We start from the raw sequence: 27,341 nt of genomic DNA on the forward strand, positions 1-27,341 counted from the left end.
TGTGTTTACAACTGGGCACTTGAAACAAGGACAAAATACCCACTCTTTGTAGATTTGTGCCATGTCCTGACTGGCTTTCACTAGTTAACTTGGCATGCTTTAGTCCTTGGATTACCCCAATAGTTAAGCTAAGGGCACTGAGTTCATTTCTGAGTCAGCATCTTGCCTAGAGTAGGTGTGCCTCTTTGATTCTCCTGAATATGTGGTTGTTTTTGAATGTCCTCTGTCCCCTAAATCCACACCCTGTTTCTATTCAAGGTTTTATATGCTCTAGTCTATGTCTCCACCCTTAATTCCTTGTCCCTGGCCCCATATATATATATAGTCTCCCTGCAACAGTGATAAGCCACTCCAGCTGCTCTTTAGTTTAAGCTTAGGTTTATGAAAAACAGACACCAGTCTCCAGGCAACATCCAAATAGGTCGGAACTTTGCATTAAGGTTTTTGTGATCAATCTGGTTTGCTGGAGGCAACAGGAAACTGAACTGCCACCCTTTACAGATTGAGACTGCAGTGTAGAAGTCAGAGGAGAGGTAAGTGGGAGTAAAAACATGATGAAATGACCTTCTGCTCTGTTCTGGAATTTTCCTGATAGTGTGTTTAATGTTTCCTGATAGTGTGTTTAATGTTTCCTGTAGATTTTATTCATTTCGAGAGCTCCTGTGAGGTTTTTCATCTGTTTTCTGATTGTTTTCTCATATTTCTAAAGGAGAATTCAATACTTCTAGCTTTACAACATCCCATAGTATCAATACATCTTGATTTCCCTGACTCTTCCCATATTTGTAACAATTTAACTTGTGTACAGATTCTTCTTTTATGAGTAACCACTGACCAAGATAATGAAGTAAATAAAATCGTTATCATTTCCATTATGATATCTTTCTAAAAAGTTATATAACTAAGTCCAAGGATTAACCCCTGTAAGGGTCTGTTTGCACACTGCACATGGTATTCAGAAACTATTAAATAATTAATCTCAAAAAAACACTTTGTTAGAATGTGTGGTTTTGGTATTCTTTTCAGGATATCACCACTGTCAGGTCTGGATAGCAACATAATTATGGTGGTGAGAAAAGTAAAAAGGCAAATTTATTTTCATTTGAAGTTTTCTTTATTAAGAAATAATATTTTGAAAAATGCTTATTAATTACTCCCTTAAATTGTGTGATTCTCTATATGTGTGCGTGTGTATAAGGGGCTTCCCTGATAGCTCAGTGGGTAAACAACCTGCCTGCAATGCGGGAGATCTGGGTTTGATCCCCGAGTTAGAAAGATCCCCTGGAGAAGGGAAAGGCTATCCACTCTAGTGTTCTGGCCTGGAGAATTCTGGCCTGGACTATATAGGACTGGGATCACAAACAGTCAGACATGACTGAGTGAGTTTCACTTCGCTGTATGTTAGTATGTGTATATTGTAAGATAGTTAATTATTTCAACTGATGTTTGATCAAAATCAAGCTTCATATTAGAAAAATGAAAAAAAATTGTGTGGAAGTTTCTAGTCTAACATATGGGCTTCCCTGGTGCCTCAGACGATAAAGAATCTGCCTGTAATGTGGGAGACCTGAGTTCAATCCCTGGGTTGGAAAGATCCATTGGGAAGAGGACATGGCAATCCACTCCAGTTTTCTTCCCTAGAGAATCCCATGGACTAGGAGCCTGGTGTAATACAATCCATGGGGTCAAAAGAGTTGTACATGAGCAAGCAACTAAGCACAGCACAAGCTTCATATTAGACAATGAAAAAATTATGTGGAGGTTTCTAGTCTAATATATGGTCAATAACTGTTCAGTCAATCTCATCATTATATAATTAACGATTCAGCTCAGTCAGTTTAGTTGCTCAGTTGTGTCTGACTTTTTGCGACCCCATGGACTTTAGCATGCCAGGCCTCCCTGTCCATCGCCAACACCTGGAGTTTACTCAAACTCATGTCCATTGAGTTGGTGATGCCATCCAACCATCTCATTCTCTGTCATCCACTCTCCTCCTGCCTTCAATCTTTCCTAGCATCAGGGCCTTTTCAAATGAGTCAGTTCTTCCCATCAAGTGGCCAAAGGATTGGAGCTTCAGCTTTAGCATCAGTTTTTCCAATGAATATTCAGGACTGATTTCCTTTAGGATGGACTTGTTGGATCTCCTTGCAGTCCAAGGGACTCGCAAGAGTCTTCTCCAACACCACATTTCAAAAGCATCAGTTTTTTGGCACTCAGCTTTCCTTATAGTCCAACTTTCACTTCCATACATGACTACTGGAAAAACCATAGCTTTGACTAGACGGACCTTTGTTGGCAAAGTAATTTCTCTGCTTTTTAATATGCTGTCTACATTGGTCATAACTTTCCTTCCAAGGAGCAATCATCTTTTAATTTCGTGGCTGTAGTCACCATCTGCAGTGATTTTGGAGCCAAAGAAAATAAAATCTGTCACTGTTTCTACTGTTTCCCCATCTATTTGCCATGAAGTAATGGGACAGAGGCCATGATCTTAGTTTTCTGAATATTGAGTTTTAAGCCAACTTTTTCACTCTCCTGTTTCACTTTCATAAAGAGGCTCTTTTACTCTTCTTCTCTTTCTGCCATAAAGGTGGTATTATCTGCATATCTATGGTTAATGATTTAACCTCAGGTCAATGATTCAATCAGTGTAATTAATGATTATACTGATAAAAATGCAAACAAGTTAATTGACTTCAATCTTTTTCTTATCCTATCCCCGGGGTACTGGTTTTACTTTGCCCCTCCTACAATGTATCTGCTAACATTGGAGAGTACAGCTAGGGCATTACCTCACTGACATTTATAACCTGTGAAGGCAGAAGAGAAAAATCGGAGTCTGCTTAGTCGTAGAAGCCAAACAGACAATGGATCCAAAAAGTCAGAGAGTGAAGCTTAATGATGGCCACTTCATTCCTGCCTTGGGATTTGGCACCGGTGCACCTCCAGAGGTAAGTGTAGTGGTTTGGGGTTGAGATATAAATAGTAAGTAGATGTAACATGAGTGGAAGGAGGTTAAGATTCTTAAGCATTGAGTTCCTGGGTGACTTTGGGAGCATCATGTGGTTCCACTAACCAGGCTAGAACCATGCCTTGTGAAAAGGGAGAGAGCATCCAGTCTTCACTCTGCATCAGAGTCTGAGGCTGTGCTCACCTGCAGATTACTCTGGGTTCCCCTCCAGTTTCTATCTCTTTCCCAGCTTGGCAGAAGAGTGAGATTCAGCTGTCAAGATCACTAACTGTCAGCAGCTTGACTTTGAGAGCAATTGCAATGGTGGTGTTTTCTGTATATTTCACTTCAGAAATCTTTCCTCCTTCCAGAAAAACATGACCCAGTGAAATAATTGAGGTGGGAGGGCCTAAAGATGAGGTGACTGAAATCTAGTGGGAGAGAATTGCCTTTCTCCTGTGGCATACCTGCTTGGTGCCAGGCAAGACACATTCCAGCTATGTTTGGCCTTGTACTTCTGTTTCTGCTTGGAAACTTTTTCTGATGGTAACTATACTATCATTTGAGGGGATATGCTACAATCTTACATGCCAGGCTTTGTACTGTATCCTTGGATTTTGTAATGCCTTTTTATTGTAGTTTTCAGTCCTTACGCATAAGAGAGACTAGTGGACAAGCCTCTAGACTGGAAGCCAGAAACTTTGCTGTCCATCTTGCTTTTAGAGTATATAGTTATGACAATGGACTGTTCTTCAAACTTTGAATCTCACTTTTCTAATTTATAGAACAGAAGACATTTTACAGGTAAAAGATGGGATTGTTCACTTTGTAAAATGTGATGAGTAGAGGGAAGGGTCCAGGCTAGTATAGAGCTCACTGGTTCATTCCTCAGTATACCCCAAAAGGCGTGTGATCATAAGGAAACCAAGACTAGATCCAACAGGGGGGACTTGGACCAAGCATCTACCTGCTTGAAACATGAAAGATCCTGGATTACAGAATCATATTGCAATATTATTCAGCTTGAAAAGGGAAGCTAATCCCACCATTTGCAACAACACAGATGAGCCTGGAGAACATTAAGCTAAGTGAAATAAGCCAGAAATAGAAAGACAAATACTGCATGCTCTCTTCATAGGTAGAATCTGAAAAAGTGAACCCATAGAAGCAGAGTGTAGAGTAATGGTGACCAGAAACTGGGACAAGGTTAAGAAAAATGGAAAGATGTTGGTCCAAGATCCAGACCTTCTGTAATGAGATAAATCTACCTGATGTACAGTATGGTGACTATAGTTAATAGATGTTAAGTATTCTCATGAAAACACCCAAGAAGTTAGCTATGTGAGATGATGGATCTGCTAACTAGCTAGAATGTGGTAATCATTAACAATGGATAGTTATAAGAGAACATCACTTTGTACACCTTGAATAGATACAGCATTTATTTGGTGTTTTCTGTGTGGTTACACTGGTAGACAGAGGTCTTAGAAGCTTTCACCTGGTTTCTTGATGTATTTACCATCCCCTTGTACTTTTATTGATTTTGCTTCAAACTCTCACTTTATAAATCATATCCATGACTACAATTTTATTCTGAGTCCTTTGAGTTTTACCACCAGATTACTGAACCTAGAGGGTATTTGGGTCCTCTGATGCCTGTGATCAACCAGTGATAGCCTGGGGTTGAAGGGTTCCTGGGTGTCCATTTAATCACTGACCAGGAACATGCAGGGAAAGTATTATGGGTTCCTTACCACACATGCAGAATGAATCAAATGCATGAAGCAATGTTGGTTCTTGATAAGATCAAGCTTGTGCCTTAGCAGTCTCTTAATCATTTGGATATTCAATTACTATTTTTGTTGCTTATGTAGGTTCCTAAGAGTGAAGCTGTGGAGGTCACCAAATTTGCTATAGAGGCTGGGTTCCGGCATATTGATAGTGCTCATGCATACCAAAATGAAGAGCAGGTTGGCCAGGCCATTCGAAGCAAGATTGCTGATGGCACTGTGAAAAGAGAAGACATATTCTACACTTCAAAGGTGCTGTGTGTGTTGCGTGTGTGCAAGTGACTGGGGCAGATGACAGTTTGGTAATAACATCAGTAGTTTGGTGAAGGTGCTTATTGGTACCACTGTTTTCACACTTGTTTGTATCTTAAATCTAGCATCCTTTTCCTCTCACTGTGTCCTCCCCTCCCAAAAGAGTGTAACTAGAGCTTTATCATCATGGTGTACTCAAATTTTAATTTTACATGAAAGTCACTTTATTTCTTTGAGCCCTGGCCAGAGCAGTGTAATTTATTACGGGCGAATGAATCAGACAGACCTGGGAGCAGATTATAGCTTTTCTTATCATCTGGGTGAGTTTCTCAAATTTCTTCACATTCTGAATCTCAGTTCTCAGCTCCAAGAGTAAGAGAGCATTGGGAGAGACACTTAGTGTATTATACAAGATCTAGCCAAAGTTTCTTGAATTATGTTCTGCTCATATTAAAGTGTTCAAAGCATTTTCCCCTATAGTTATGTAAAGAAGATAGTAATTAATTTTGAGAAGATGGATTGTTTGGTCAAATTAGACTAAGGTTCTACTTTTATACTCTATCAAGCATAGGTCAGTTGATGGGTATGGTAATCATTTGATAAAGTTATTTATATCTTGATTCATTTCATTCCATTGTGAAAGATGTACAGATGATAAATTCAATAAAATAATGAAGTTTACATGGATAGGTTAAACAGTAGAACTCAAGAAGAAATGGAACTTTTTCCCATAGAGATCTCTTTCTAACCAATAATAATGTCTAGTTATTAAGTGAAATAAGTCAAACAAAATTACATGAAGCATTCATTTCCCACAGCTCCCTTTAATCCCTGCAGGTTTGGTCCACGTCCCTTCGTCCGGAGTTGGTCCGACCAGCATTGGAAAAGTCACTGAAAGATCTTCAACTGGACTATGTCGATCTCTACATTATTCATCAACCAGTGGCTTTGATGGTAGGTGCTTTGGGTGATCACTTCTGTTCTATTTCTTGGGTCAGAATGTCTATAACTTCCATGGATGGTTGACAAGATTTTTCTTAGGTTGAAGGAATGATTACACTAGAGCAGAATCCCCTAAATTATCATTTGTGTTCATCTTTTTGGGGAGATTCTTTGAATCTCTTATCTACCTCCAGAGAAACAAATTAAATAATCTGAGACTCTGTCTCAAAATCTTGAGGAAGTAGAAATAAGCGAGTCCTGTGGGAAGTAGAAATAGGCGAGTTCTGTGCATGGTGCTGATTAGGCCTGGGAGATGGGATTTCATATCCAGAGTCTGGTGCTGAGCGCTGACATGACCTCACACCTGAACAGGATGAGGTCATTTCATCTCTCGTCCTTTCATGTTTCATGGATTTGGTGGTGTCCTTCTGGGTGGGTGTAATCACAGTCTTCTCAGGACTTCGGAGACCTGGCCTCCACTGTCGCCTGTATTCACAGTGAGGTTTGCAAACTGCACTTAGCCATTAAGAACTGTATTATGTAGAGGGGAATTTTTCCAGTTGTTCCAGTGGTTAGGATTATGTGCTTTCAGTGCTGAGTCAGGGTGTTTTGAGGGAGTGGGTTCAATTCCTATTCAGGGAACTAAGATACAGCAAACCCATGGCACAGCCGAAACAAAACAACAAAAACAACATCTATTATGCAGAACTCCTTTTTAGAATACAGAATTCTGCTCAAGCCATCCTTTGCCAAGGAGTTTATTGGACTATGTAGATGGTAATTCCCATCTACATAGATTTAAGGATTCCTAATACTTGACAGAAATGTCACTGTTTTTCTATTCCTTATAATGACATCACTCTTGGTTTGCTTTATTTTTATCTCAGCATTTTCCATGGGTGGCAGAATGACTTTGATCTGTTCAAGCCTCATTGTCCAGAATATTTGAGAGTATGTCTGCTTCTTCCACATAGCTTATCAACCTAAAGAGAACCTTGCTGGTTCATGTGTATGCCCTGAAGCTATCAGATGTTCAGAGTGAAAAGGGAATTTTTATATTTAGTCCAGGTCAAGATTGCAATTTTTATGCCAGCAGTAAGGCATAACTTACTGTCACTCCCTGCACAATAGAGGCATTTTGCAAGAGGAAAGTTATAAGGGGCAGAAAAAATTTCACTTAAGGCACTGAGAGTTCCCAGGAAAATGTAGGAAAATTATATCTATCAAAACATATAGTTTGTATAAGAGATTACTGGAAAACTGCCTTCTAAACACATTGCTGATAACTCCATTTTCAAATCCCTTTGCAAATATTAGTAGGCAGAAAGTAAATGGACCTCATGGAGGTTTAGCATCCTAGACCCAGATGTGCCTGGCAGGCTGGCTAAATGTGGAGAAATTGTTTGGTGACATCTCTGAAATGACTGCTTCTATTCCAGCCAGGGGAGGCAATTTTCCCAACAGATGAAAATGGAAAACCGATATTTGACTCCGTGGATCTCTGTCTTACATGGGAGGTGAGTCTGGGGAGGAGAGAACCGGGGGAGGAGCCTGGAGAGGGGGAATCTCCTTCATCTCTTCCACCTGTGAGAATGGGCTGTGGACCATTAGATTCAGCAGTTCATGAATCTAAGGGCTGGGATGCTGGGGTTGTGGGGAGGGAACCATTGATCAAATATTCACAGAGAGGAATGAAATGGAGAATTTGGGAGAGTGTAGATAGGCATCTCTTTCCTTACATGTGACCTTCTTCTCCAAGGTTTTCTAAGGAGATGATATTTCTTCTTCTTGTGTCATGACCTTTTCTCCCTTTATCTCCTTGATAAGCAATGCTAATTCTTGACCAGAGACCCTTTTAATGATTTTTCAGCATTTCTTATTGCTATATTACCCATGCCAAGTGACTGCTCACCACCACTCCCTCCCAGGCCCTGGAGAAGTGTAAGGATGCAGGGCTGACCAAGTCCATCGGGGTGTCCAACTTCAACCACAAGCAGCTGGAGAAGATCCTGAACAAGCCAGGGCTCAAGTACAAGCCCGTCTGCAATCAGGTGAGTAGTTCGGCTCCTCTCCCTCCTGCTCTTCAGAACCTCCTTGCACTGGAGCCTGATGTCTGTCTGTCCTTCACTCCTGTTCATCTGACATTTAAAGAGAGTGAATTCTACAGAGCTGAGCCTGTGTCCGGACTGTGTGAATAGAATCTATAACAGTATCTTTGATAAACTCTGGGTGGAGAAGTTGGGGATGGCTTCCTGCTTCTAGAACATAGAGGAAGGACGTGTTTCCCTGAGCTGAAAGCATGACCAGAAATCAGGTGTGGAAGTGCTCAGATGAAACTGTATACAGGAAGGAAGACCATGAAAACACAGAATGGGAAATAAATAGAGAAAAAAACAGGTGAGATAGGTGTTAAGCATTTGTATGGGGTTTGGATGCCTAAATCCTTAGTCTTGGTATGCCAGCTTCAACAGTGAGCACAGTACAAAGAAATGTGCTGTAGACTATGAGAGTCACCCAGGTTAGAGCATGAAGTTAAATGCTTTGTTGATCCTAACAGTTGATGGAAGAGTTACTCAGGATTTAGAGCAGATATTGTGATTTCAGAATATTTCAATTATGTTGCTTAGTCATGACTGACTCTTTGCAACCCCGTGGACTGCAGCACACCAGGCCTCCCTGTCCATCACCAACTCCCAGAGCTTACTCAAGCTCAAGTCCATCGAGTTGTTGATGCCAGCCAACAATCTTATCCTCTGTTGTCCCCTTCTCCTCCTGACTTCAATCTCTCCCAGCATCAGATCTTTTCCAATGGCTCAGTTCTTTGAATCAGGTAGCCAAAGTATTGGGGTTTCAGCCTCAGCATCAGTCCTTCCAATGATCATTCAGGAAGGATTTCCTTTAAGAGTGACTGGTTTGGATCTCCAAGGGACTCTCAAGAGTCTTCCCCAACACAACAGTTTCAAAAGCATCAATTCTTTGGCACTGTGCTTTCTTTATGGTCCAACTCTCAAATCCATACATGACTACTAGAAAAAGCATAGCTCTGACTAGACGGTCCTTTGTTGACAAAGTACCCTGTCTGCTTTTTAATATGCTGTCTAGGTTGTTCTCACAGTTTTTCATTCCAAGGAGGAATCATTTTTTAATTTCATGGCTGCAGCCACCATCTGCAGTGATTTTGGAGTCCAAGAAAATAAAGTCTGCCACGTTTCCATTGTTTCCCATCTATTTGTCATGAAGTGTAGGAACCAGATGCCATCATCTTTATTTTATGAATGTAGAATTTTTAAGCCAATTTTTTCACTCTGTTTCACTTTCATCAAAAGGTTCTTAGTTTGTCTTCAATTTCTGCCATAAGGGTTATGTCATCTGCATATCTGAGGCTACTGATATTTCTCCCAGCAATCTTGATTCCAGCATGTGCTTCATCCATCCAGGCATTTCACAAGATGTACTCTGCATACTCTGTATGTGAAAACACACAGCCTTGACTTATTCCTTTCCCACTTGGAACTTGTCTGTTGTTCCATGCTTCCCTGGTGGCTCAGATGGTAAAGCGTCTGCCTGCAATGTGAGAGGCCCGGATTCGATTCCTGGGTTGGGAAGATCCCCTGGAGAGGGAAATGGCAACCCACTCCAGTACCCTTGCCTGGAAAACCCCATGGAAGGAGGAGCTTGGTATGCCACAGTCCATGGGGTCACAAAGAATTGGACATGACTGAGCAGCTTCACTTTCCTTTCCTGTTATTCCATATCTGGTTCTAATTGTTGCTTCTTGACCTGCATACAGATTTCTCAGGAGGCAGGTAAGGTGGTCTTGTATTCCCATTTCTTGAAGAATTTTCCAGTTTGTTGTGATCCACACTGTCAAAGGCTTTGGCATGCTCAATAAAGCAGAAGTAGATGTTTTTCTGGAACTCTGTTACTTTTTCAATGATCCAGCAGATGTTGCCAATTTGATCTCTGTTTCCTCGTACTTTTCCAAATCCAGCTTGAATATGTGGAAGTTCACAGTTCGTGTATTGCTGAAGCCTGGCTTGGAGAATTTTGAACATTACTTTACTAGTATGTGAGATGAGCACAATTGTGTGGTAGTTTGAGCATTCTTTGGCATTGCCTTTCTTTGGGATTGGAATGAAAACTGATATTTTCCAGTTTTGTGGTCAATGCTGAGTTTTCCCAGTTTGCTGGCATATTGAGAGCAGCACTTTCACAGCATCATCTTTTAGGATTTGAAGTAGCTCAACTGGAATTCCATCACCTCCAATAGCTTTGTTCCTAGTGATACTTCCTAAGCCCATTTGACGTCCCATTGCATGATGTCTGGCACTAGATGAGTGATCACACCATCGTGATTATCTGGGTTGTGAAGATCTTTTTGTATAATTCTTCTGTGCATCCTTGCACCTCTTCTTAATATCTTCTGCTTCTGTTATGTGCATACCATTTCTGTCCTTTATTGAGCCCATCTTTGCATGAAATGTTCCCTTGGAGCATTTTCTCCAATTTTTTTGAAGAGATCTCTATTCTTTCCCATTCTATGGTTTTCCTCTATTTCTTTGCATTGACACTGAGGGAGGCTTTCTTATCTCTCCTTGCTATCCTTTGGAACTTTGTATTCAAAGGGGTATATCTTTCCTTTTCTTCTTTGCCTTTCAGTATTCTTCTTTTCATAGCTATTTGTAAGGCCTCCTCAGACAACTGTTTTGCCTTTTTGCATTTCTTTGTCTTTGGGTTGGTCTTGATCACTGCTTCCTGTACCAAGTCAAGAACCTCTGTCCATAGTCCTTCAGGCACTCTATCAGATCGAATCCCTTCAATCTATTTTTCATTTCCACTGTATAATCATAAAGGATTTGATTTAGGTCATATCTAAATGGTCTAGTGGTTTTCCCTACTTTTTAAAATTTAAGTCTGAATTTCTCAATAAGGACTTCATGATCTGAGTCATAGTCAGCTCCCAGTTTTGTTTTTGCTGACTGTACAGATCTTCCCCATTTTTGGCTGCAAAGAATATAGTCAATTTGATTTTTGTATTGATTATCTGGCGATGCCCATATGTAGAGTCTTCCCTTCTGTTGTTGGAAGAGGGTGTTTGCTATGACCATTGTGTTCTATTGGCAAAACTCTGTTAACCTTTGATCTGCTTCATTTTGTACTCCAGAGCCAAAGTTGCCTGTTACTCCAGGTGTCTCTTGACTTCCTACTTTTGCATTCCAGTCCCCTATAAAGGAAAAGGATATCTTTTTCGGATGTTAGTTCTAGAAGGTGTTGTAGGTCTTCATAGAACCATTCAAATTCAGCTTCTTCAGCATTACTGGTCATGGCATAGGCTTGGATTACTGTGATATTGAATAGTTTGCCTTGTAAACAAACAGAGATCATTCTGTTGTTTTTGAAATTGTATCAAAGTACTGCATTTCGAACTCTTTTGGGGATTCTGATGGCTCCTCCATTTCTTCTAAGGGATTCTTGCCCACAGTAGATGTAATTAATGGTCAGTCAGTCAGTTAGTTCAGTTGCTCATCTTGTCCGACTCTTTGTGACCCACTGAATTGCAACACTCCAGTCCTCCCTGTCCATCACCAACTCCCGGAGTTTACTCAAACTCATGTCCATCGAGTCGGTGATGCCATTCAGCCATCTCATCCTCTGTCGTCCCCTTCTCCTCCTGCCCCCAATCCCTCCCAGCATCAGGATCTGTTCCAATAAGTCAACTCTTTGCATGAGGTGGCCAAAGTATTGGAGTTTCAGTTTCAGCATCAGTCTTCCCAATGAACACCCAGGACTGATCTCCTTAAGAATGGACTGGTTGCAGTCCAAGGGACTGTCAAGAGTCTTCTCCAACACCACAATTCAAAAGCATCAATTCTTCGGTGCTCAGCTTTCTTCCCAGTCCAACTCTCACATCCATACATGACTACTGGAAAAACCATAGCCTTGACTAGATGGACCTTTGTTGGCAAAGTAATGTCTCTGCTCTTTAATATGCTATCTATGTTGGTCATAACTTTCCTTCCAAGGAGTAAGCATCTTTTAATTTCATGGAGCAATCACAATCTGAGTTAAATTCCCCCCTTCCAGTCCATTTTAGTTTGTTGATTCCTAAAATGTCAATGTTCACCATTGCCATCTCCTGTTTGACCACTTCCAATACGCAGAGTACATCATGAGAAATGCTGGACTGGAAGTAACACAAGCTGGAATCAAGATTGCTGGGAGAAATATCAATAACCTCAGATATGCAGATGACACCACCCTTATGGCAGAAAGTGAAGAGGAACTAAGAAGCCTCTTGATGAAAGTGAAAGAGGAGAGTGAAAAAGTTGGCTTAAAGGTCAGCATTCAGAAAATGAAGATCATGGCATCTGGTCCCATCACTTCATGGGAAATAGATGGGGAAACAGTGGGAACAGTGTCAGACTTTATTTTGGGGGGCTCCAAAATCACTGCAGATGGTGACTGCACCCATGAAATTAAAAGATGCTTACTCCTTGGAAGAAAAGTTATGACCAACCTAGATAGTATATTCAAGAGAAGAGACATTACTTTGCCGACTAAGGTCTGTCTAGTCAAGGCTATAGTTTTTCCTGTGGTCATGCATGGATGTGAGAGTTGGACTGTGAAGAAGGCTGAGCACCGAAGAATTGATGCTTTTGAACTGTGGTGTTGGAGAAGACTCTTGAGAGTCCCTTGGTCTGCAAGGAGATCCAACCAGTCCATTCTGAAGATCAGCCCTGGGATTACTTTGGAAGGAATGATGCTAAAGCTGAAACTCCAATACTTTGGCCATCTTATGCGAAGAGTTGACTCATTGGAAAAGACTCTGATGCTGGGAGGGGTTGGGGGCAGGAGGAGAAGGGGACGACAGAAGATGAGATGGCTGGATGGCATCACTGACTTGATGGACGTGAATCTGAGTGAACTCGGGAGTTGGTGATGGACAGGGAGGCCTGGTGTGCTGCGATTCATGGGGTCACAAAGTGACATGACTGAGCAACTGAAGTGAACTGAACTGAACTGAATGTGCCTTGATTCATGGACCTAACATTCCAGGTTCCTATGCAATATCATTCTTTACAGCAGCGGACTTTGTTTCCATCACCAGTCACATCCACACTTGGGCGTTGTTTTGCTTTGGCTCTGTCTTTTCATTTTTTTCTGTAGTTATTTCTCCACTGATCTCCAGTAGCATATTGGGCACCTATTGACCTGGGGAGTTCATCTTTGAGTGTCCTATAATTTTGCCTTTTCATGGGATTCTCAAGGCAAGAATACTGAAGTGGTTTGCCATTCCCTTCTCTAGTGGATATCGTTAGTCAAAACTCTCCACCACAACCTGTCTGTCTTGGGTGGCCCTACATGGCATGGCTCATAGTTCACTGAGTTAGACAAGGCTATAGTCAATGTGATCAGTTTGGTTAGTTTTCTGTTATTGCGGTTTTCATCTGTCTGTCCTGCGGTGGATAAGGATAAGAGGCTTACAGAAACTTCCTGATGGGAGAGACTGACTGAGGGGTATGGCAGGCCACTGCTGACCCTTAACTCTGCAGGAGAGACTCAAACATAGTTCTGTTTCAGTCTCTGTGGGATCTCTGTGTCCTGGTCCACACAAGGTTTGTTTGAGCCCTCCGAGGTCTCTGGAGGGTACAAGATTTGATTCCAAATGTGATTTTGCCCCTCTTATGGTCTTGCTGAGGCTTCTCCTTAGCCCTTGGATGTGGGGTATCTTGTTTTGGTGGGATCCAACATTCTCCTGTTGACAGTTGTTCAGCAGTGAGTTGTAATTTTGGAGTTCTCACAGGAGAAGACGGGCACATGTCCTTCTACTTTGCCATCTTGAAGACTTGTAGACTCATCATCTCCAGAGACACATTTTTGATTGGTATGTTTCATGGGGGCTTGTTGGTTAATATTGGGTATCAAAAATGCAAATTTTTCTTTGTCTTATGGGGCTAAGCAGATTGTATAAAAACAGTCTTTAAGATCCAAAACTATAATTGGCCAATTCTGTTGTAAGGCTGAAGGGGATGGGAGTCCAGGCTACAAGGTCCCCATGGGTTGCATTACTGCATTAATAGCTCAAAGCTCATGAAGCAGCCTCCATTTGCCTGATTTCTTATGGACTGTGAAAACTGGAGTATTCCAAGGACTAGCATTTTCTATGCGTCCTGCTTGAAACTGTTCTTCTACCAAGGCTTGTAAATGTATAAGTTTCTCCCTTGCTAGAGGCCGTTGATCCACCCAAACAGGTTTAGATGTAAATCATGTTAGAGGTGTGGCTTGTGGTGGCAGAGAAACTTTAATGGCCCTCAATTAGCCCTTTTCTGTCCAGTTTCGGATGAATAGGTAAAGGAGAAGGATCTCCCTGTAAATGTTTCCTAGCTCTTTTGCTGGTTGGCACCCCATTCTTGCCATCATATGATCTACCTTTTCCTCATTGGAGAGAACTAGGTGCCAAAGGGCAAGCAGATCTTTGCCCCATAAATTACAGGGAAGGTCTGCAATAAAAGGTTGAAAGTGAACAGTTTGTTTGTTGGGCCCTAGGCAAGGAAGACGGAGAAGACAATGGCATCCCACTCCAGTACTCTTGCCTGGAAAATCCCATGGATGGAGGAGCCTGATAGGCTGCAGTCCATGGGGTCGCAAAGAGTCGGACATGACTGAGTGACTTCACTTTCACTTTTCAGTTTCATGCATTGGAGAAGGAAATGGCAACCCACTCCAGTATTCTTGCCTGGAGAATCCCAGGGATGGGGAAGCCTGGTTGGCTTTCATCTATGGGACTGAAGCAACTGAACAGCAGCAGCAGCAGCAGGCAAGGAAAAACTGTTGCACTTTGAGCAAATTGTTGAGGTTCCCCTGATTATCTTTTCCTGGGGTTCAGTCAGGGGCCAATTAGCTGGCCATTGAGGAGAAGTAATGGTGGAAATATCAGCCCCAGTATCTAAGAGTTCAGAGAACATTTTTCCTGGGATTTTAGCCTTACATATGGGCTGATCTGAGACTATTTGTTGAGTAAAGCTCACTACTTGATCACTTGTTCTCCAAAATCTTTGTTCTCCTCTGGTGACAGGATTATAGTTGTTAAGGGCATGGTAAGGCAAGGGAAAGAGTTGAGCAATTTATTGAGCTTGAGGAATGACATGGAATTAATGAGAGAGAGCCATTACTTTAATTTCTCCTGAATAGCTGGGTCAATAAGGCCAGGAAGAATTTGGAGGCCCTTGATGCTTTTGAACTGTGGTGTTGGAGAAGACTCTTGAGAGTCCCTTGGACTGCAAGGAGATCCAACCAGTCCATTCTGAAGGAGATCAGCCCTGGGATTTCTTTGGAAGGAATGATGCTAAAGCTGAAACTCCAGTACTTTGGCCACCTCATGTGAAGAGTTGACTCATTGGAAAAGACTGTGATGCTGGGAGGGATTGGGGGCAGGAGGAGAAGGGGACGACCAAGGATGAGATGGCTGGATGGCATCACGGACTTGATGGACGTGAGTCTGAGTGAACTCCGGGAGTTGGTGATGGACAGGGAGGCCTGGTGTGCTGCTATTCATGAGGTCGCAAAGAGTCGAACATGACTGAGCAACTGAAATGAACTGAACTGAACTGAAGGGTAAGGCCTGTCTCCTGTACAATGTCACGAACTTTGGTCCATAGTTCATCAGGCACTCTATCTATCATATCTAGTCTCTTAAAACTATTTCTCACTTCCACTGTATAATCATAAGGGATTTCATTTAGGTCATACCTGAATGGTCTAGTGGTTTTCCCTACTTTCTTCAATTTCAGTCTGAATTTGGCAATAAGGAGTTCATGATCTGAGCCACAGTCAGCTCCTGGTCTTGTTTTTGCTGACTGTATAGGGCTTCTCCATCTTTGGCTGCAAAGAATATAATCAATCTGATTTCAGTGTTGACCATCTGGTGATGTCCATGTGTAGAGTCTTCTGTTGTGTTGTTAGAAGAGGATGTTTGCTATGACCAGTGTGTTCTTTTGATGAAACTCTATAGCCTTTGCCCTGCTTCATTCCATATTTCAAGGCCAAATTTGCTTGTTACTCCAGGTATTTCTTGACTTTCTACTTTTGAATTCCAGTCCCCTATAATGAAAAGTACATCTGTTTTGGGTTTTAGTTCTAAAAGGTCTTGTAGGTCTTCATAGAACCATTCAACTTCAGCTTTTTCAGCGTTACTGGTTGGGGCATAGGCTTGGATTACTGTGATATTGAATGGTTTGCCTTGGAAACAAAGATCATTCTGTCATTTTTGAGATTGCATCCAAGTACTGCATTTAAGACTCTTTCGTTGACCATGATGGCTACTCCATTTCTTCTAAGGGATTCCTGCCCACAGTAGTAGATATAATGGTCATCTGAGTTAAATTCACCCTTTCCTGTCCATTTTAGTTCGCTGATTCCTAGAATGTCAATGTTCACTCTTACCATTTCCTGTTTGACCGCTTCCTATTTGCCTTGATTCATGGACCTAACATTCCAGGTTCCTAGGCAATATTGCTATTTACAGCATCGAACCTTGCTTCTATGACCAGTCACATCCACAGCTGGGTATTGCTTTGCTTTGGCTCCATCCTTTCATTCTTTCTGGAGTTATTTCTCCGCTGATCTCCAGAGGCATATTGGATCACTGCAGGTGGTGATTGCAGCCATGAAATTAAAGATACTTACTCCTTTGAAGGAAAGTTATAACCAACCTAGGTAGCATATTAAAGAGTAGAGACATTACTTTGCCAACAAAGGTCCATCTAGTCAAGGCTCTGGTTTTTCCAGTATGGATGTGAGAGTAGGACTGTGAAGAAAGCTGAGCACCAAAGAATTGATGCTTTTGAACTGTGGTGTTGGAGAAGACTCTTGAGAGTCCTGTGGACTGCAAGGAGATCCAATCAGTCCTTTCTAAAGGAGATCAGTCCTTGGTGTTCATTGGAAGGACTGATGCTGAAGCTGAAACTCCAGTTCTTTGGCCATCTCATGCAAAGAGTTGACTCGTTGGAAAAGACTCTGATGCTGGGAGGGATTGGGCGCAGGAGGAAAAGGGGACGACAGAGGATGAGATGGCTGAATGGCATCACTGACTTGATGGACATGAGTCTGAGTAAACTCCGGGAGTTGGTGATGGACAGGGAGGACTGGCGTGCTGCAATTCATGGGGTCGCAAAGAGACGGACACGACTGAGCGACTGAACTGAACTGAACCTAAGGGTAAGGCCACTTCTGCCCAGAATGAGTCTTATGGTCCCTGGTGGAATGGGGCCTTGGATCCCAGTAGGGATTGTGACTGGGTGGTGGTTGGGGGGGATCCAATCCATTAATTCGAACAGTTACTCAGGTTGGGAGGTCCAACCCAGCACTTCCACTGGTAGAGACTGAGAGGCTGGAGATAGGCTGAAAGGTGTGCTGGAGATCCTCACAGTGTATGCCCCCACCGTTTGTGGGGCCTGGGGCTGGCCCTGATGGCGGTTTCCTGGCTGCAAAGGGGAACCATTCTTATGGAATTTTGACCTGCATTGATTAGCCCAATGATTGCCTCTCTGGTACCTAGGACACTGTCCTGGTGTTTTATTTCTTTTTTAAAAATATAAATTTATTTATTTTAATTGGAGGCTAATTACTTTACAATATTGTATTGGTTTTGCCATACATCAACATGAATCCGCCACAGGTATACATGTGTTCCCCAACATGAACCCCCCTCCTTCCTCCCTCCCCGTACCATCCCCCTGGGTCATCTCAGTGCACCAGCCCCAAGCATCCGTATCATGCATTGAACCTGGACTGGCAATTTGTTTCATATATGATATTATACATGTTTCAATGCAATTCTCCCAAATCATCCCACCCTTTCCCTCTCCCACAGAGTCCCAAAACTGTTCTATACATCTGTGTCTCTCTTGCTGTCTCGCATACAGGGTTATCGTTACCATCTTTCTAAATTCCTTATATATGCGTTAGTATACTGTGCTGAGAAAGCCTTTGACAAAAGTCCTGGTGTTTTATTTTCTCCAGTAGGTGGAGCTATTGTAACACCTATTTTGGGCCCAGAACAGCAAGCCTTTTTCGTATATCCGGGTTTTCCACATTGAAAGCATTTGGCATGGGAAGAGCTAAAATTATTTTTAAAGGCAGCACAAATTGCTTGGGTTAGCTTGGTTTGTTTGTGAGCCTATGTACCAACATTTTGACACTCTCCAACATATCGCCAAGGCTGCCATTTTGACAAATAGTGTTAAGGGCAGCCTGGCAATCTTTATTGACATTTTTATAGGCTAACTGTTTTTACAAAATGTCCCCCACTGTAGGACTATTAATTTGATGGTGGAGAGAAGATGAGAGCTGGTCTAAAATTCAGTGATTTCTTTTCTGGGTCTCTGTAATATTTTAACAAATGAACCAGTAGGCTTGCTGGGTTCTCATGCTGTCTGCCCCTGCTTCAGCAGCATTTTGCAATCTGTACATATGCTCTCACCAGTGTCAACTGGGCTGTTGGACTGGTGTATTGCCCTGTGCCTATGAGCATTTCAAAAGTAAGATAATCTCCGTTGACCAAATTAATACAGGGAAGCTATTGGCACAATTCAATATAAGAGGCAAAAATCTGTAAATTTTGGGGACCACTTAAAGCTGTTTCGGCTAGCATATTAACATCATAAGGAGAGCATCTCCCATGCAAGAAAATTTCCAATAGCTCCCATGTATGTATACGGAGAATTGACCCCGTTCAGCCTAACACTAGATTAGTTCCTTTAAAACCTGATGTCAAAAGTTTCATGGGTTGCAATAACCTGAGTGGGATTATTGGGGTTGGGCCTGTAATCGATAGGGAAAGCAAGATGGTCTTCAATGTCAAAAGCACCCATAGGAAGGCCGGAGGCCATGGCCTGCTGAGACCATGTCAGCGGCTTGTCCTCTAGAGACATTTCTGGACCCAGTGGAGGAAAATTGAGCTTGGGTGGCAAAGGAGTGGAAGGGTTAACAAGATGTTTGAGGACACCGTCTTCTCACATTATTTCTCAGTCTGTCAAGGGTATAGGACCAATCGCACTAGCCCCCAGGTGTCGAATACCATCATAGGTATGCAATCCCCTCTCCTGTGTGCTGATTTCAAATTTTCTTCCACTGGATCCCAATTTTCAGTATCTAGAGTGCCTTCTTCTGGAAACTAAAGATTATATTTAACCACCTCTCTTAGCAATTGTGCCAATGGCTCCTCTTTCACCTGCACTCCTGCAGTCTGGAGGAGGTGCCTCAAAAGCTGGAGATGATGTTTCTCAGCTTTACTCAAGTCTTTCCCCATGGACACCCTGATGTGGACAACAAGGGGCTTCCCACCCTTAGAGTTTGAGGGCCTGGTTGTGATCCAGGCATCTCAGCTACCGCTCACTGTCTTCACTTTGAGTTTTTTCTCTCGGGGGAATCCTTCCCGACTTCAGGTCCCTGTACTCGGGCCACCTATCATGGCCAGCACAGAGGGTGAGAAAGACCTGAACCAGGGGTGAGCGCGTAATGAAAAGACAGACACATCTAATTTGCAAGCAGGGAATCAGGGGACCCTCCTGCTCTCCATGGCAGCAAGCCAAGACGTCTCCTTTCAGCCTGCACTTTTATGGGCAAAAGTCATGAGATCACTAGGAAAGAGCTATACTGGGGAGTTTGATCAGCACACCATAAAGAGGGAGTAAAGGTGAGGCTCAGCTGTTGATCAGAAACATTTGTTTTGTTTCCACGGGGATGGACGCAGAGGCCGGCAGTGAAGCGGAGCAGAGAGCATGCCCAGCCCCAAGTCTGTCCATTCAGCATGCCTACTAGCACAATCATGAGGGCACCGTTTGCCGCACCCTCGAGCCATGGGGCAGGTTCTGGTGTCTACTCTGCCAGGCTGCAACATTATTTTGGTGACCTGAGTCTGACTGTGGTTCACTTGTAATTTTGAGTCACCTTAAGCTCTTTTAATGTAAAACGATCACTCAGTCATTGTGTTACCAAGATATCCATACAAGGTTTTCAGAAATACACTGTATTTATCATTGATACTTTGTGATGCTAATTGACTTGTTTCTGTAATCCTAGATTACATAAATTAGTAGTTAAATCTGAACTCCTTGCTACATTTAGTTTAAATATTTTGACAAGAAAATGTTAGTTGCATGCTTTGTCCCTAAATGAACCCGGGTAGGAAGTGCATGGTGACAAGTTGTTCCACTGGGAGGGACAGCACTTTTGTTTTTCTGGAAAAGCTAGTTCAGTTCAGTTCAGTCGCTCAGTCATGTCCGACTCTTTGCGACCTCATGAATCGCAGCACGCCAGGCCTCCCTGTCCATCACCATCTCCCGGAGTTCACTCAGACTCACGTCCATCGAGTCCATGATGCTATCCAGCCATCTACTCCTCGGTTGTCCCCTTCTCCTCCTGCCCCCAATTCCTCCCAGCATCAGGGTCTTTTCCAATGAGTCAACTGTTCGCATGAGGTGGCCAAAGTATTGGAGTTTCAGCTTTAGCATCATTCTTTCCAAAGTAATCCCAGGGTTTATCTCCTTCAGAAAGGACTGGTTGGATCTCCTTGCAGTCCAAGGGACTCTCAAGAGTCTTCTCCAACACCACAGTTCAAAAGCATCAATTCTTCGGCACTCAGCCTTCTTCACAGTCCAACTCTCACATCCATACATGACCACAGGAAAAACCATAGCCTTGACTAGACGGACCTTAGTTAGCAAAGTAATGTCTCTGCTCTTGAATATACTATCTAGGTTGGTCATAACTTTCCTTCCAAGGAGTAAGCGTCTTTTAATTTCATGGCTGTAGTCACCATCTGCAGTGATTTTGGAGACCCAAAAAATAAAGTCTGACACTGTTTTCACTGTTTCCCCATTTATATCCCATAAAGTAGTGGGACTGGATGCCATGATCTTCGTTTTCTGAATGTTGAGCTTTAGGCCAACTTTTTCACTCTCCTCTTTCACTTTCATCAAGAGGCTTCTTAGTTCGTCTTCACTTTCTGCCATAAGGGTGGTGTCATCTGCATATCTGAGGTTATTGATATTTCTCCCGGCAAAACTGATTCCAGCTTGTGTTGCTTCCAGTCCAGCGTTTCTCATGATGTACTCTGCATATAAGTTAAAGAAGCAGGGTGACAGGGTGACAATATACAGCCTTGACTTACTCCTTTTCCTATTTGAAATCAGTCTGTTGTTCCATGTCCAGTTTGAACTCTTGCTTCCTGAGTAGCTGGATATTTTATTTGAAAATGTGTATTTTCCTTCTTGAAATTATCTAGTCATCTGTTGGATGATAACCATCATCAGGGGAAGTTTGATTTCCCCTAAGTTTTCACATAATGGTTGAGAATCCATTGATGACTTTCCACTGAATTAATTATTTCATTGGAACATTTGTCATTATTTTCCATTTTAAACGTTCTTTTTAATCTTCTGATCTGACATTTTACTGTAAAAGTAAAATTCCATCATTATTCAGGATGAAATACATCTATTCCTTTCAGATAGGGGAAAACACTGCACTCCTTCACATTAGCTGTCAGTTTCTGAGAAAAGATGCATTGTAATAATCATCATCTTTGGAGAGAAGCGTTTTTGCTCTTTCTTCCTCTCCCAGGGATTTATTTTGCCTCTGTGTGCTACGTTTGCTTTCACTCATGATTCCCTTTAGTGCTCAAATCTACTGAAATGTCACCAATGGGAATTCATCACACTGGTTCTTTTGACCTTCAGATATTTCTTCATAAGACTGTGCAATTTCCTTCTTTCTGGAGTTGTTTGATGTCCCAAGCTTAGACAGCTCTTTTCCTGCCCCAGGTCTGGAATTAGGCATTTATCTTGGTCTGTTCAGTGGTGTTCAGCAACCAAGAACTGGTCCACAGAATTACTTGTTCTCGGTAATGTCATTATTTTTTACCTTTTCAGGGGACAGAAATATAAGTTTAAAAAATCTTTCCTTGATACTTCCAGTTGTAATTTGATGTGACAATTTTTCTTTAGCATATATAATTCTTCCTTTCAAGGTTTCTCTGGTGTGTTACCTTTTCATATAATCTGACACTCTTCTCTGTTGGCTTCTACAGGTGGAATGTCACCCTTATCTCAACCAGAGCAAACTGCTGGAGTTCTGCAAGTCACACGATATTGTCCTGGTTGCCTATGGTGCTCTGGGAGCCCAACGAACATTACAATGGTAATGAACATTATGGATGGCCACAAGGAGTTTATCTAAAACTCATTTTTTGAAGAAAATATTATTATTCTGTACTCAGTGCTTTGGAGATAACTCTCAAAGGGTAGAGGAGAGAGAAGACAGATGGGAGAAATACTCTTTTGTCTTTTCATCACCCAGCTAGATTTCTTACATTGCATGTGTCTTGTATATAGATTTTAACACGTGTCTGCATTAAAATCTCTATATAATCCCCCAGTTGATAACTAAGACATAAGCTTTGTCATAATTTACTTATTTATGGATAATGAGCACATTAGTATAATAGACTTACCAAGTCTTCCTCACTTTATGTCTAAAATCAGGATAATAGTACATAATTTCCAGGTTTATCATGATTGAAAAATAAGTACAAGTTGAACCATTTTTTAAAACATTTGTAGAAGAACTGCACAATGTAAATAATTATGAAATGCACAGTCTTTATTTTCAGACTGTTCAGCTTTTATCAACACCTGACACAAGTGACAATTAGAAAAAAATGAAAAACAAAATATTCCCCAATATTTCCCATGATGTTCTCCTTTCATACCATTGTCTTTACTTTTGATTAGAAAAGAAAAATAACCACAGAGAAGTAAAAAAGAAACAAATTCCAAGAGTTTGGCAGTCCTGGTTTCAACTCAATAATGCATCTGAATCACCCACAGAGATCTGTAATCACAGAATCAGTTCAGTTCAGTCGCTCAGTCATGTCCAACTCTTTGTGACCCCATGAATTGCAGCATGCCAGGCCTCCCTGTCCACCACCAACTCCCGGAGTTCACTCAGATTCATGTCCATTGAGTCAGTGATGCCATCCAGCCTCTGTCGTCCCCTTCTCCTCCTGCCTCCAATCCCTTCCAGCATCAAAGTCTTTTCCAATGAGTCAACTTTGGTGACATATTTGAGGTTCTGTATCAGTTTGTCTTCAGCAAAGCCATGGAAATTTGTGTTTCTAAAAGATCAGAGGTGATGCTGATGATGCTGATTCATGGACCACACTTTAAGAAGCACTGGTCTAGAGGTGATATACCTGATCTGTTTGGGAAGCCTCTTCATAAACTGAGTACTTAGTCTTAGCTCCTTGGCATTTCTGAATTTCCTTCCAGGGTGAACCCAAACCTCCCCTTTCTCTTGGAGGACCCAGTTCTCTCTGCCATTGCCAAAAAGCACAAGCAAACCCCAGCTCTAGTTGCCCTTCGGTACCAGATACAACGTGGGGTTGTGGTTCTGGCCAAGAGTTACAACAGGAAGCGGATCAAAGAGAACATACAGGTAATGAGTGGGGCTGTGGGCAGAGAGGGCTCTTAAGGAATATCCTTCATGAGGGGCATTCTTTGTCTAACTGAAGACAGACATAGCTTCCCTTTCCCCATGGTTGTCCCCATCCAGCTGGAAAGTCCTCCAGTCCCCGGGGGAAGGCCGGCTCCTTGGGGGAAAGTTTAATGTGATTCTTCCTTCTTTCCAGGTGTTTGACTTTGAACTGACTCCAGAAGAGATGAAAGCAATCGAAGGCCTCAATAGCAATCTAAGATACTATGATTTGCAACAGTAAGTGACTTGCATATGTTCCACAAATACTGTTTCTCTAGCATATAGATCAGCAGAGGAATAGCTTACTTAAAGCTTAATTTCAGGGAGACAGCCCTGGTTTCCAGTGTAGGAGTATACCAGGGGCTTCCTGCAGACCTCACACCAGAGGTTTCCTCTAGGTTTCTATCTCTGATCAACAGAAATGTGACTGGGGCCCAGGACAGCCAATCAGTAAAATCCCCAGTGTTGAGACTGTGGTGAATTCACTATGTTGTGCCTGGTGTACCTCCTCTCAGGGCCCAGAGACCCAGGAAACACAAAGGGCACAGGGCCTGCAGCCCATTCTTCTTTTGGAAAGTGAAAGCGTTAGTTGCTCAGTCTTGTCTGACTCTTTGGACCCCATCAACTGCAGCCCACCAGGCTTCTTCTTTCAGGGACTGATGCAAATGCTTCATCTTTAGTTCTTTGTAGAATCAGGAGGAAATGATATATAATGATGTGTAATAAGGAATCCATCCTGAATTACATTCCTGCTTATCCTAACACATTTGTGAACACATTGTTGATATTTCTGGAGGAGGGCCCCATGAAGGCCAACATGCTTCAGTGTGAAAATTCACAGTGAGCCTGGCTCCACTCCCTCTCCTAAGTGTCTGGTGGATTTTCTCCCTGATGGACTTTTCTTTACCAAGACACCATCTATTTCTTCCAAATTTATCCCTTTATTGACCTTTTCCCCAACACATCTCCCATTTCCTCTTCCTTAAAATGTCACCAAATGAAGTTTGAGTATATCATGGACTGACCCCCCAGAGAGAGACTTCTGTCCTTAGCGGGACACACCTGGTAAGATCGTCTGGGTCTCTCTGGTTTCTTGAGTCAAGACTCACTGCAGTGTAGACTTTTTCCCTCAGGGGTCCACCCACTGGGGAGCTCCTACCTCCTTGACTTTACTTAGTACCATGGAATTCCAGCTGCCAAATACTGCAAGAGGATGTCAGGACTGAAGAGACAGAAGACTAATCAAACAGAGACATGCTGGGAGGGAGTTTAGAGAAAAGGGAACACAAATTAGTGATAAAATGAAGATTTAGTTTCAAACGGAAAATCTTACAGCTCTCCTTGTTTGTAGTGTTCAGTTGCTTCTGTTGTGTCTGACTCTTTGCAACCCTATGGACTATAGCCCGCCAGCCTCCTCTGCCCATGGGATTCTCCAGGCGAGAATACTCGAGTGGGTTTCCATGCCCATCTTGAGGGGATCGTCCCAACCTGGGGATTGAATCCATGTCTGCTGTGTCTCGTGCATTTCAGGCAGGTTTTTTACCCACTGAGACACTGGGAAGCCTCCTTGTATGTAAAGAAGATATATATGTTTATATGTACATTTACATGTAGGCTTTCTGGTTGGCGCGAATGGTGACAAACTCACCTGCCAATGCAGGAGACCTAAGAGGTGCAGGTTGGAGCTCTGGGTTGCGAAGATCCCCTGGAGAAGGAAATGGCAACCCACTCCGGTGTTTTCCTGGCGAATCCCATGGACAGAGGAACCTGGTGGGCCACAGTCCATGGAGATGCAAAGAGTCAGACACGACTGAAGCGACTTGGCACACAGCACACACGCACATATATATGGGCTTCCTAGGGGGCGGTAGTGATAAAGAGCCTGCCTGCCAATGCAGGAGGCATAAGAGATGCAGGTTGGAACCCTGGGTGGGAAGATCCCCTGGAGGAATGCAGGCAACTCACTCTGGTATTCTTGCCTGGAGGATCTCATGGACACAGAAGCCTGTGGGCTATAGTCCATAGGGCCACTAAGAGTTGGACACAACTGAGCGACTTAGTGTGCCTGCATACTTATGTATATGTATATTATGATTCTGAAAAAAAGACATGATGAAAAGTAAGAAAAATAGCAAGTTACTTTTCTGTCCTCAAAAGCTTTATGTATATTCTGTGCTCTCCTTCATTATTCTGTGAATGCCTAGACTTACTCATCCTTGTAGGTTTATTTCGATAGCACAGCTCCTGGCACATGGAATGGCTCAGGATGCACTCTTTAATGAACTGAGTTCAAAAGAACAAATTTAGAAAGAAAAATCAGACTATAAGGAAGGAAAACAGCAGTAATATTAATTAATAATGAGTGTAGTTATGTGATACAAATTAAGAAAGCAGTAATCACATTTTATAGGTAAGACTGTTTAGGTGTATGTGGTATTTCTTCAATTTAATAGTAATTCCTTAATGGAAGCACCCTGTATTGGAGGGGTGCTTAATATTTGTTTTTCTGTTGAATGGATTTATGAAAACCAGCAAAGAATTCCTTAACTGTGATCCTTCTCATCACTTAGGGTCAAAAGTTCCACCTGTGTCTGAAATGACCTCCATAGTTATCCTTAGGTCTGTGCCCTCTTATAAATTGTAACCTGACTCAAACTACCTGTCACTGTGGGGTGAATATCACATGTGAATGTTGTGATTGGACATCAGGTGCCATGTGCACATGGAGCAGAAACCTGATGTGTGCTTGTTGGGGGAGAAGATGGGATGTGTTTACAGATTTAGAGCTTTAGCCCATCCTGACTGCAGCTACATAGTAATGCTCTCTGTGACAATATGACAGATTTAATAAATTATTTCTCCTTTTTCTCTTTCAGTTTTGTTGATCATCCTGAGTATCCATATTCTGAAGAATATTGACTGTGAGCTGTCCACCATGCATTCTACCAGAACTTCTATTCTAGGGTTGTGAAGAGCATTTCTGTACTTGGTGGAGATGTTTAAAAGAAGTGTCTGAACTTTTGAAGCTTGTTTATCATTAAATTTTTTTTATGAAATAAAGAAGACTTCAAATATGAATTCTAGTTTTCTCTGATAACAAAATAATTGGAAAATAAAAGAGAAAGGTTAGAAAATAAAGACAACCTCCTTGTGCCTTTTCTTTTGTCAAAAATGAATTAGTTGATCTAGTGAGAACCCTGTATGCAAGACAGAAAAGAGACACAGATGTATAGAACAGTCTTTTGGACTGTGGGAGAGGGCGAGAGTGGGATAATTTGGGAGAATGGCATTGAAAAATATATAATATTGTATGTGAAACGGAAAAAAAAGAAAAGGAAAAAGTAAAAGGAAGAAATGGAAAATTTTGTTCAAGTCAGATTTGAGAACTATAACCCAGGAAGAGCATCTCAGAAAGCCTGAGAACTGTTCTGTCCTCTAGAAGTCAAGGCACAGGGATGTAGGTTTTGGAGACAGAGGGCTCTGCATGAAAAGACATTATTGACAGTGTACATAATCCAGATCTAAGCATCATCATGGTGGGTCATGTGACCCCTTACAAGGTCAAGAAGGAATTTATCTTTTAAGGAGCTTACTGATGCTAGGAGTCTGTCTGTCACTCTTCAAGGTCAAGCAGGTCTTCCCTCTGATGTGGGAGGTCTGGTCCATGCATCATGCAGACACACAACTTACAGTGAGGGAGAGGAGTGCAACGGTAGAGAAAAGCTTTCATGTTAAATTTTTCTTGCCATAAAATATAAATTTAATTTCATACTTTCATGACTCTCCTATATAAAATATTTGGATGTTTATTTACAATTTGAAATAATCTTCAATATACAGGTTTTACACTTTTTTTTACTTAGTGTAAGTAT

The 27,341-nt window shown here is 42.1% G+C and overlaps 1 protein-coding gene across 6 annotated transcripts; it reads left to right on the forward strand.

Annotated features, from left to right (window-relative positions):
- The first annotated feature begins 343 nt into the window (after nucleotides 1–343).
- On the forward strand, nucleotides 344–26,547 carry LOC101109377 (dihydrodiol dehydrogenase 3-like). Of its 6 annotated transcripts, none has more exons than XM_027976792.2 (10): nucleotides 344–533; nucleotides 2,774–2,951; nucleotides 4,825–4,992; nucleotides 5,830–5,946; nucleotides 7,374–7,451; nucleotides 7,863–7,985; nucleotides 22,025–22,134; nucleotides 23,265–23,430; nucleotides 23,624–23,706; nucleotides 26,346–26,547. In XM_027976792.2, the coding sequence occupies exons 2-10, from the start codon at nucleotides 2,868–2,870 to the stop codon at nucleotides 26,386–26,388; spliced, it is 972 nt and encodes a 323-aa protein (XP_027832593.1). In that variant the 5' UTR covers nucleotides 344–533; nucleotides 2,774–2,867; the 3' UTR covers nucleotides 26,389–26,547. The 6 variants fall into 6 exon arrangements, with proteins under 6 accessions (XP_027832593.1, XP_042085611.1, XP_004014370.1 ...); XM_042229677.1 differs by having other exon boundaries at nucleotides 2,781–2,951; XM_004014321.5 differs by having other exon boundaries at nucleotides 2,819–2,951.
- Nucleotides 26,548–27,341: the final 794 nt, after the last annotated feature.

This window comes from Ovis aries, chromosome 13 (assembly GCF_016772045.2).
Source record: "Ovis aries strain OAR_USU_Benz2616 breed Rambouillet chromosome 13, ARS-UI_Ramb_v3.0, whole genome shotgun sequence".
In the NCBI taxonomy this organism is placed as follows: domain Eukaryota; kingdom Metazoa; phylum Chordata; class Mammalia; order Artiodactyla; family Bovidae; genus Ovis; species Ovis aries.